Here is a 12,698-nt window from a genome sequence, read left to right as displayed (position 1 = left end):
AAGGTGTGTAGCAAATTTCATTACAACTGCTGTAGTTTTTGAGATATCACGTTCACAGACAGAGGCACGGACAGGCAGACAGACAGACAGCGATGACAATGTTATTGTCGTTTCAGCTTATGTTGTCTTGTGATATTTGTTGGTAAATGGACGATTCTTCCCTTAGTTTGCTTACCACGTAATAGTTTAGTAAAAGTAACGTCTCCGCGCCAAAGATTTGTACACATTTCTGAAGAGTTTGGCTTTAGTACATATCTAGTTTCTCGTCTGTCTTTATTATTCCTGGAGCTCTTGCTTAAGCAATTATCCATAACAAGTTCCCGTTTATGTCTGAAAATGTGTAAATCTTGCTCGAAAGTTGGTCCATATTGAGAAATTTTCTGCCAAAGAGTTCTGTTGAAATGTTCATAAAGGGAGAGGTCAGATTTGTTCCACTCAAGAATCTTTTTCCGAACGTCCTCAGTGATCTTTGAACGCTTTTTGTCGTTTCGTATACCATTAGGTATATATAGAATGTCGTAGAGTGTCCAGCACATAATTTTCTTCAGCACAAGTAACGATTCGTCGAAATACTCAGTGATAACTACAAAATCCATCTCATTAATCAATGCATTGATCTTGGCTCTGACTTTGGAATCATTTGTAACATCATTTGGACTCATTCCAAGATCATAGAGCTGACCATTATGAATTTGCTGCCAAAAGGCAATTCTTTTGCTAACATACTGTTGGGGATTCTGCATAAACGTTGAGAAGGACTTATCTTTTGTAAATCTGCTCCATTCAAAATATCCAAAAGCTGATTCAAGCTGTTGAACAAGATGGCGTATGGTGGTGACGTAAGTGGCATTTGGAAAGACCGCCTCCATTTCTGGACGATTATATCGCACGTGATTAGTTATGACGTCATAATACTTCTGTCCATTCAATGGTGGCGGAGACTTGTCCAACATTTTACGTTGAAACAAATTATGGAGAGACAAAATGTGACTTGAACGTGGAACGGCAGCTGATAAATTTCTTGTATATGCAAACCTTTCTATAATAGATGCCATCGTTGTACTACCGGTTTTGTGAACTTTTAAAAAAACTACTCTCTGTTTTGGTTGGCACGATTCCATCGTAGCAGCTGATACGTCCAGAGGTAACTTACTAGAATTCCTAAAAAAAAAAGAAAGAAAGATATTGATTACTATAGGTTTGTACCAGTGAAAAATGTAAAGTCTAATAGACAAACATATGTGTAATCTGCACTTATTTATCGAAATCCTATCATTTCTCTATTACTTTTATATGACATTTAGGACCAGGATAATTTTAATTCTACCCATCATATCAACATTACATTTATCTTATTTGTTTCCACTTTGTTTCCAAATTGTTCATTTATAAAAAAAAGTGGCACCCGAAATAGTAGGAGTGAGATGAAACTGTCAAAGTAGCACACAGCAAGAAGAGCTATATTGTGACCTCACAATAAGGTCAAAGGTCAATCGCGGCCTTTAACCAAATCACACTTTTTTTACAGGTGAAATAAGTGAATTTTGTTTTGTGGGATGGAATATCATATGGTGACCATATTTGTTCTATACTAGCTACATCAGCAATTTGCTATTTGCTGTACATACCAACACGTTGCGTGACGCCGTGAGTGGATAAGAAGCAGTAGTTGAAAATGTAAATGGAAGGATGGTCCCATTACATATCACAAGGAAAGGACAAACAAATAATTTTGTTCTCACGATTTTCCGGATGTCTGATATTATTTTATGTATATTTCAAATAAAGTTTAAATATCGTTTCCTCTCATTTTCCATTAATTAGCAGATTGCTACTCCTAGAGCACAGCCACTGGTTATTTGCACAATTAACACATAAGGCAGTGAGTGTAAATATCTACTGATTCGACCATAGACCCTCCACTGGGTGGAGGGTCTATGATTCGACTGATGTCAGTACACGTAATGTAAAGAAATGCCAACGTCATGAATGTATAAACAAATCAGAGCTGAATCCAAGCTAATAATCTCAAAGGTCAGTATATAGCTCCTATTACTACAATACAGGTCAGGGGTCAGGGGTCAGCAGAACTTGTCTAAGACTCACCCATTAACAATTTTGATAGTACCACATTCAAATACTATTAATAATTATACAAAGGAAGGGCCACTGTGCAGTGTACATAAAAAGATCTAACTGCTAGACAATATAAAAAACTCTTAATTCTAATTGCAAGGTCATTGTATGTTACTAATAGTTATACAGTTACATTCAAGAGGTGTGGAAGAGAATATTTTGAACATTCCAATATCTTGGTACATCATTACTACTAATGCAAATTGTCAGAGGTGTGAAACAAGCTGGCTGTAAATCCCGGGTGTAAATGCAGTGTTTAAAATCTGCCTATGATCTATATCTGTTAGTCACCTTTTGCAAGATATCAGTACTCTAAATTCAAATATTTGTAGTGTTTCCTCTGACGAGGCAATTCCTGTTGTTATTAAACTTTTTGACAAAAGTGTGTTAATTTATATTGTACCAATAAAGAGCAGGACATCGCATATGATAGCAAATTCCCAAACACCGTGGAAAAAGACTAAAGACGAGTCTGTAAGGTACACCAACCCGGCCGGTGAGGGCGAAACGTCACGACGTATCTTACAGTCTAACTAAAGACTAGCCCACAAGTTGATGTGGTAATGCTACTTCTACTATTAACGAAATGTTACCCCTGTGTGGGCGCACACTACACGGATATTCAAGTACAATTATGCCGTAGATATAGGTACATTATTCTTTCCTATTTCATGTAGTTAAACACCTTTGCACGGATTGTAAAATGTGACCCTCCCCAAATATTGTTATGCAAAATATGACCCTCTCCCAAGAACAGGTTTGTAAAATGTGACCCACCCCCGATTCTTCCGGCCCTCCCCTCTTGTAAATACTGAAGGCTCCCTAACTGAAAAAAGGTGTCTGCTAAATCAAATTGAGAGCACAGTTGAAACAATGGGGAAGAGTCGGAAAGGAGTGTACATATACCATCGTTAACGTACCTGTACGCCATAGTCATTCTATATTTCAACCCTACACTGGACAGAGGGTCACCTGTATCGCGGACCATCCAATATATGGTGATGGTGACAGCAATGACTGTCAAAGACAAATACAACACCTTTACAGTGTTTAGATGATTTAGTGTCACCGGAAATAGAGACATGTTCCTCCGAATTATAAACTATTTGACGTCACTAGTTGCAACACAGAGTTTACTCCCGTCTTTGTCCCCGTCTTTGTGGTGTGCGACACGCACGGTACAAACTCCTATGGTGACACAATTATGGAACGTACCACTTTTTGATAAGGGTATCAAAAAGTAAGCAATGGGCGATCCTGTCATTGGTAATATGTCAAAGCTGCAAACATTATGTACATGTTGTGTTTCATCGTCAACTTTGAATTGAAATGCCATCTTTACACACAGCCATTAGTATTGAAAATTGCATAGGTAATGCAATTTAATATATTTATTCATGCATTATGGTGGCTTTCTATGAATATGAATATGAAAATGAATATGAATATGAATTTGTCTTAAACCGTTCGAATTAAATAAAGGTGATTCATATAAAAATGAATTTTTAAAAATTAAATTAGGGCAAGTGATCACTAAATGTTGCCATATTTACGTTCATGTTAATAGCATTATTTCAATCGTTATTTCAAAACAACGACTTGTATGATATTCACATGAAATTTACATACTGACCATAATTCCATATCGAGCATTAAATGAAGTACTTTGTTTTTGTTTTACTTTGTTACCATCGAAACCAGATTTCTTATATGATTCTACGTCGTTTTGGAGGCAGATCAATCGACAGGTCAGCAGTGTCACCAGAGCTAGATTGACGTTCAATCTGGGGTCAAAGCACTGGGCCAAATGAAACGTGATTGTATGTGCGCGTTTTCTCAAACCATGGACGTCTCATCGATACTAAAATCATGTTGGTGATTACAAGAAAAACAACAATGATAATTAGACATTTACAGGTTGAAACCGTACCACCGATCGTGGAGAAAAAAAGTGAAAAGGCTACCTCACATATTTAAACATGGGGCTATGACAGTACGTGTGGGAAAGACAGTGAAAAAATATTTCTTCATTGCTGTGCCACGACAGTGTAGTATTGGTTGTGGAGAATAGACAGTGAAAAAGACATTTCTTCTTCACTGGTCCATGGCCGTACGACTAATCGTGGAGAATCGACTGTGAAACTAATATTTCATAATCATTCCAGCTAGATTGTTTAAAACACCTCGCGTGGGACAATTGGGGTATAAATTCTATCGGGGACTGGCAGTCTTTCACAGTGATGGTGAACACTTCCCTACTGAGTTTTCAGAGGTTACTGCAATGGTTGACCCAGTCAACTTAGGTAGTGAAGGGTTAATGAGTGATATGCATTAGTGCGCCCAGGTGAAAGGTTATATCCTGTTAGGGTAATAAATGTAAATAACCAGGGTGTGTGGATAGGTAAATTCAAATGTGTCGGTCTGTTGAGAATAGATAGTTCTAGTAACGTTGACATGGACAAATTTTCAGAGACCAAAACAGTAGTAAAGCAAGATACAGCACCTTCTAGTGTTAGATCATGTACGGTAGAACAAAACTCCCAGATGCCAAGTCATGCTCAAGACTTGTATGATCGTAGCATTAAACATTTGTCATCTGATGAACAGAAACAATCTGTGTATGATTTATTGGTTCGTAATGCAGATGTGTTTAGTAAACATGCCATGGACATGGGAGAGACAGACGTGGTGAAGCATAGTATAGATACTGGTGATGCTAAGCCTATTAAACAAACACCATTTAGAACTCCTTTTTGGAAGAAAGCAGAGATTGATAGGCAAATACAGTCATTTATAGAGAAAGGAATGTGTCAAGAGTCTGATTCTCCTTGGTCTAGCCCATGTTTGCTGGTCGGTAAAAAGGATAGTTCTCAACGTTTGGTCTGCGATTATAGACAGTTGAATGCAGTGACTATAACTAATGCACAACCGATTCCTAGAATAGGATAATCTGGAAAGTCTTGGTGGTTCTAAGTTATTTTCCTGTCTTGATCTTAATCAGGGGTTCCATCAAGTCACACTAGATAGGGACAGTAGAGAGAAGTCCGCCATAGTTGCACCATCAAGTTGACAACTGCGAGTAATTCCTTGCGAGTGACACGGATTTCGCTCAGCAGTGGCCAACACACGACTAGCAAAACTGATAGGTCGTTCAACCCCTTCCTGAACTTGACTCAATACGGTTCCTATACCAAAATGGCTAGCATCAGTATCTAGGATGAATTCATCCTGTTCTAATGGGTAGAACAATACCAGAGATGATGTTAATAATTCTTTTAACCCATCAAATGCATTCTGGCACTCGGGTGTCCATGTAAAAGTCGCATTCTTTTTAGTTAGATCATTAAATGGTTTAGCTATGTTGGCAAAGTCCTTTATAAACCGTCTGTAGTAAGACACTAATGCAAAGAAACTGCGCACCTCCGTAACATTACACGGAGTAGGCCAATTTTTAATAATTTCTATCTTTTTAGGATCTGTAGAGGTCCTATTTTCAGAGACCACGTAACCAAGAAATTCTACCTGGATAGCAAAAATGAGTTTGGGAGGTCAGTAGTAAAAAATGACTTGAAGTCTGAGGGTAAAGCCCCTCTCTCCACAGGTAGACAGAAGGTAAAGAAGGTTGTTACCAAGTCAAGTAAGACTGCTGATAGTCTGGTAAAATTGACCTCAATAGTGACGAATTCGAAGTGTTTGATCATGTTCCATTATGGTCCTTGGATGAACTTCGTGAACATCAATTAAGTGATCCAGATATTGGCCCAATTTTGAAGTTTAAATTGGATGTACAGCCTAGACCTCTATGGGATGACATTTCCCACAAGTCTCCATTCTTAAAGACATACTGGTCTCAATATGAACAGATGAGGGTTCATGATGGTATCCTATATAGATTGTGGGAGACAGCAGATGGAAAGTCTGTTCGTTGGCAGATTGTCTTGCCTATGGCTTATGTTGGGTTAATACTGCATACACTACACGATAGTAAGTTTGGGGGTCATTCGGGCATGGGACGTACACTCACTAGGGTGAGACTTAAATACTACTGGTTTGCTATGTCAGTTGATGTGCGGACACATGTTCGTAGTTGTGATCAATGTGCAAAAAGTAAATCAGTAGCTGGTCAGAAACGTGGGCCAATGAAAACTTATGTTGTTGGAGCACCATTGGAGCGGATAGCTATTGATGTACTGGGACCCTTTCCTGAGTCTGAAAGGGGATATACAAAGGTCTTGGTAGTGGGTGACAGTGTTTTCTGAAGTTACAATGCATACATGACTTCAGACAATTGTCCCAAATTCTCTGAAGTTGGTAACGTCTCCATCACGATTCATAGATGGTTGTAAAGTTGATGGTTCAAATGAAACTTACCTAATTATAAAAAAAATCATTAACTATCCAAATGACTAATTACAGTTAAAACAAGTCATTGAGAATGACATAGTCACCGCTATGATTGGGTTTTAAAGAACTGGCAGTTTATGTTGTCATTTTCTCGATATCACTACTCTGATCATGCAACAACACTTGTGAACCTAAATCAAACAGACTTAGATATGTTGTGTCTGCTCATTGGACATGGAACATGCCTACTCATGTTGTGTCTCCTCGTTGGACATGGGACATGCCTACTCTTCAAGATGAAGTGATGAAATAAACCATTCAACAATAAAGGATGGGTCGGGTATGGGGGGGGGGGACCTGTTCAAGCATGTCTGAGTTATGGCTTTGGACATGAAAACTGCACCAACAAAATCGCTGCCAGGCAGCCATATCGGATTGTATCATGACGAAAATGGATATGCACATGTATATCATAGAACACTGTCCTAATACCAACTTTGAATGAGATCTGTTCATCCATGTCTGAGTTATGGCTTTGGACATGGAAAATTCGCAAACAAAATGGCTGCCAGGCAGCCATATTGGATCGTATCACGACGAAAATGGATATGCACATGTATGTCATAGGACACTGTCCTAATACCAACTTTGAATGAGATCTGTTCAAGCATGTCTGAGTTATGGAAAATTCGCAAACAAAATGGCTGCTAGGCGGCCATATTGGATAGTATCATGAAACAAATTGACGTGCATATGTATGTCATAGTATGTTGCCCCTGTACCAAGTTTGAAAAAAATCAGTCCAGGCATCTCCAAGAAACGCCTCTGGACGGACGGACAGACGCACAGACGGACGGACGGACGGACGGACGGAACCCAATCCATAAGTCCCTGTCTCGGACTTCGTCCGGTGGGGACTAACTACATCACAACAAACTACACTAGTAACAAACACGTGCACATTGTCATTATTAAAGCATGCACTAATTATAAAAAGCTTAATTGAAGCTTGCATTCTAAGAGGTAAAAGCAATTAATTATGCAAATGTCTCATTACAACTCAAAGCTAAGTCAACAAGCTGTATAGGACATGAACTCTTTGTTATAGTTGATACTTGCACCAAATTATATGTAATTTGAAGTATGCAGAGTATAGCCTAATTATAGAAATCATGAATTATGCAAATGATTCATTAATTTTCACAGGATGTGGGCCAAAATCTAATCAGTTTCTGCAATTACCATAAGAAAGATGTGTAGCAAGTTTCATTAGAATTGATGCAGTAGTTTTGGGGATATCGTGCTTATAGACAGACGGACAGACAGACAGACAGGCAGACAGAGAAACAGACAAAAACATAACATTGTGTTCCCGTACAAAATGTAAAAAACAGTAATTGCATTTGAGTGAAACAATGCTTTTACTATACATCATAATTAAAATTGCATTTCTCATCGATTATACTTTAACTTTATTAAATTGGAATAATAATTGAAGTTGAATTTTCACGACTTCCTTTGCGAAAGAATAGTTAATGTTATGCAGATGTTCATTTTGTTATTAAAATAGGCTAATGTATTGAGCATTGTAAGTGCAGTCATTTATGAGAGCGTGACCTTTCTCTGCATCAATTGGCTTCAGTTCGCCAAGATGGTTGACGTGCAGACACTTGTCTTCTCCGCCGTTATTTTCGGTGTTGTAGGGTCTGCTATCGGCGAGGCGCTGCAGGGTAGGTGTGCCGAAGACGCGACGCCGATATACGAAAGGGGCATAAGATTACTTACTCTCGACGAGAAGGCTAATGCGAGTCTCGATGCTGTAACAGCTGGTAACATCTTGTTAGTAGTGAACGTGGCTACATACTGAGATTACACACATCAATACCTTGGTCTGAATGCACTCATGGATAAATACAGCGATCTTGGTTTTATAGTCATCGGACTACCTAACAATCAGTTCAGCCTTGAAGAACCGGGAAGAAACGATGAAATCCTAGCTGGTATTAAATTTGTTCGACCTGGTGGCGGATTTGAGCCGAATTTTCCTATATTTGCCAAACTTGACGTGAACGGAGAGAACGAACACCCATTGTACACACATCTAAAGGTAACACGATATTTGTTGTATTTAATGAATGTACTGACTACTGTAGTATTTCAATATCGTTTTTGGATTTAATATATCGTAGCATTCTCGGTGAAATAGATATTGAAAGCTATGAAAAACCTGTTGATTCAATGTCACGATCCGATATTTCACGCAATAACGAAGTCTACATGTACACGTATATTCAAGTCGATGACACTGATTGGCGGCCCCAACGGTTATTTCCAAAACAACAAGCGAATACATGTCCACGTATACAGATTTAAAGGCAATTATTTAGATGTGGCCAAATCCAAAACAGAACACAATGTTTAAAGGGAAACGAAGGTGATCCATTTATCTTAATACATTGTGATTTATTTTGCATTGGAAATATTGTACATGACTTCATGGCTTTATAGCGTCTGACGTTTTGTTTTTATCCCATGATCTGTCCTCATTAAATATTTATGCTGTCAGTATATATTAGTCGTCCCATGGGATAGACTCAATAGTATATGTATGTCATAACCGCTGACCTTATCATACCTTTACATTTAAAAATGAAACTTGAAGATAGAATATGTAGAAAATGGCAAATGCATGTAATAGAAGATGAAATGCATTATGTTAGGATTTGCCCTTACTACCAACAATACAGAAACAATAATTTATTTATACAAAACACTAACTATACTAAACCCAAACTTTGAAAGTATGGCCGAAAGCAGAAAATTCAATTTTATTATGAATAACAGTGCTGCTGCTCTACAGCTGGTAAAACATTACACTCCCTCAATTACATCAAATGTGATATATATTGACAAATTTAACTTTTTTTAAAACTCTTCTTGTATTTTATTTTATTGCTTTCAGTTGTAAGTAATATGACTTTCTGTTGGTTGTTTGTAATGTGAAGTTTAATTATGTATTTATTTAACTGTACGTATGTTTCTTTGTTTTGGCAATGTTCTTTTTTAGGAAAGAATTCGTCAGTAAAATGAATATGAATATGAATATGAGTACATACATACATACATACATACATACATACATACATACATACATACATACATACATACATACATACACGCACACACACATACATACATACATACATACATACATACATACATACATACATACATACATACATACACACACACACGCATACATACATACAGACATACATACATACATACATACATACATACATACATACATACATACATACATACATACATACATACATACATACGTACGTACGTACGTACGTACATACATACATACATACATACATACATACATACATACATACATACATACATACATACATACATACATACTCGTAAATGCTTAATATGCCAAAATATCATGTTCTGACACGATACAACAACACATTAATCAACACTCAAAGAACGTTAACAGAAAAACTAAAACACAATAGTGCTTAAATGTTGTTGCTAAGAAACGTGATGACTGTTACACATGTAAAGTGTAAGAGATATACAACGACCAAAACACATAAACAAACAATGATACTCATGGACATATCACTTAAATTTAATTGTAAACAACGTTCCACTTTTGTTTGATTGTAACACAGTTACAGATATAGATCTATCTATGTATAAACTGAAATTGGTAGATGTAGAAATTGAAACATTACATTTGCTAGGCATGTATTTATAACAGCAAAAAATGAAAACGTACAATACCTTTTGAAAAATTCAATTGACGCGGTCTGTTTTTAGAAACCCACAAAATATAGTGGTGTATGGAAATACTAGCTTATTTGTATATACTGTTTTTTATATTACAATAAACACAAACATACATACATACATACATACATACATACATACATACATACATACATACATACCCCCACATACAAATGTGGTGACAGTCCCTAGACCTGACAGTATTTAAACACTCACAACCACATATATTGAACACAAAGATTTCAGCAGTACCTTAGTCTACACACTAGAGTTTTATATCACGCGTTCTTTTTACACTGAGTACAGAATTAAGCTTTCAATGTTAAATGTTCGGCTTTCCTACTTCGCTATTAGGCCAAAGACAAATTGTTTGGTTCCGCCGATTACCCGACCCGACCCATACATACATATACACATACCTATCTACCTACCTACATACGTACGTACGTACGTACATACATGTACATACATACATACATACATACATACATACATACATACATACATACATACATACATACATACATACATACATACATACAGGGAGAGAGGTAGAAACAAACACAAAAAAAACACGAATTGTTAGTAGGAAATGACGGAATCTGTGAAAGACCTGGGAAAGAAGAATGTGTTGCTACTGCTAACAATATATGCTACTAAAACTGTTCTTCAGTTTATTATATTACGTCATCAAAAATGACGAAAGGGCAAAGAAAATTTAAATGTTTACAACGGAAACATGATGGGGTACTTGTTTGTATATATCCACTAATAGTCATTTATTACGTCATCAAAAATGACGAAAGGGCAAAGAAAATTTAAATGTTTACAACGGAAACATGATGGGGTACCTGTTTGTATATATCCACTAATAGTCATTTTCGTCTGATGTATAGTAATAACACACCGTTGAAAGATACTCTTTATGTTTGTAGTGTAATTTATTTTAAACCTGAGAACTATCCGACCTTTCCACATATGTTGTTGATGATGATGATGATGATGATGATGATGATGATGATGATGATGTATAATGTGTGTCATTATTGTAATGACTGTATGTCTGTTTAAATTGTAATTAACTCTTTTCAACAGAGCTGCTTTCAAGTCATTTACTGTAAATGTACGATCGTATGTGTACACTATTAATAATAGATGTGTCACACAGTAGATAGATGGATGGTTACAGGACAGTAGTTCGAGTGTTTTTGTTGTGCCATTGTTATGAGGTAACGAAAAGCAGGTAACGTTTATCAATCCCCAGGTCTCTCATCACATCATATTTTCTTATTTGTTTGATTCTAGCAAAGAGTTTGATATATAGAAACCTTTCATTATTGTCAGGATAAAGGTGTCCTGCAAAACATTAAGTGACTCTCCAGGTTTCCGTTGCCGAACTACAGGAAGACACAATGTAATTTTGGCTCAAAAGATGGCCGTTTCCATGGTAACACGCGTAATGTTTTTGGGGGAAATGGCGCCTGTGTGCTTGCTCATACCTATTACAATCAAAAAGATATACATGTTAAACCCAAACGCATTAAAACTTTAATATGATCCACAAACGCAACACATAGTATTTTGATTTTATCCAAACAAATGTTGGTTTGAGTCTTCCTACACTATGTTACATATTGTGCTTTAACTTAATTTGTAATAATTTTTGGCTCTGTCATCATGGATTTCCATATTCCTGAGACTCTAACGAAGAGTTTGACATATACATTATACCGGTATTTCTCCGGTATAATTTTATTATTTATTTATTACACCTTTGCAACGGTACATAAAAAGTTATCAAATAAGATAAAATATACAGACACAGAACAAATACCCATGACAATACAATCAAACAAAGCAACAAGAAACAAAGAATGGCACTCCCCTGTCAAATCGCATGCTTACTTAATATGGTAATAACTCAAACTGGAATTTCGTCTATTCCATAACGAACTTATGAATGTTTTTGTCAACTTTGTGACCCTTTCCCCAAGGTCATGGTTGACCTCCCATAAAGCCCTACTAAAAAGAATATTGAATTTAAAGTTCAGACCCCCAGAATGAAATTTACTGCATACATTATCATCACCGAAGTTTACAAATGTTTCATTTAAATGCAAGAAAAAAATAAAATCGCGAAAAATGTGAAGTCTCGCGAGAAATAGTGGATGCGAAAACTGACATCAACTTAAAAAGACAATATAAAACTGTTCATCCAATCTAGAATTGCTGTACATCTGATGAGACACAGAGACCATATGGAAAACAGCGGAAAACATAACTGAGCTAGAAACTCGCATATGAAAAAATTTTTTTAAAAAATAATAAAAAATCTACCTACCCCACCTCGGAATCACACAATTGTTTACGCCTAAACAGGACACGTATGAATCCAACTATCGGCTAGC

At 36.7% G+C, this 12,698-nt stretch overlaps 2 protein-coding genes across 2 annotated transcripts in view; one reads left to right on the top strand and one right to left on the bottom strand.

The window, feature by feature from the left end:
- Positions 1-101: 101 nt before the first annotated feature.
- LOC144452027 (galactosylceramide sulfotransferase-like) lies at positions 102-3,284 on the bottom strand. The gene is made up of 2 exons (XM_078143023.1): positions 3,057-3,284; positions 102-1,161 (listed from the first exon to the last, which is right to left on the bottom strand). The coding sequence occupies exons 1-2, from the start codon at positions 3,218-3,220 to the stop codon at positions 102-104; spliced, it is 1,224 nt and encodes a 407-aa protein (XP_077999149.1). The 5' UTR covers positions 3,221-3,284.
- A 4,796-nt stretch (positions 3,285-8,080) lies between these two features.
- The window catches only part of LOC144452173 (glutathione peroxidase-like), a 6,965-nt gene continuing 2,347 nt past the window's right edge, over positions 8,081-12,698 (top strand). The window contains exon 1 of the mRNA XM_078143215.1: positions 8,081-8,587. Within this exon, the coding sequence (XP_077999341.1) occupies positions 8,132-8,587 (456 nt within the window). The 5' untranslated portion in view covers positions 8,081-8,131. The remainder of the gene's footprint in view (positions 8,588-12,698) is intronic.

This window comes from Glandiceps talaboti, chromosome 22 (genome assembly GCF_964340395.1).
Source record: "Glandiceps talaboti chromosome 22, keGlaTala1.1, whole genome shotgun sequence".
In the NCBI taxonomy this organism is placed as follows: Eukaryota; Metazoa; Hemichordata; class Enteropneusta; family Spengelidae; genus Glandiceps; species Glandiceps talaboti.
This window is presented reverse-complemented; position numbering and strand designations above follow the sequence as displayed.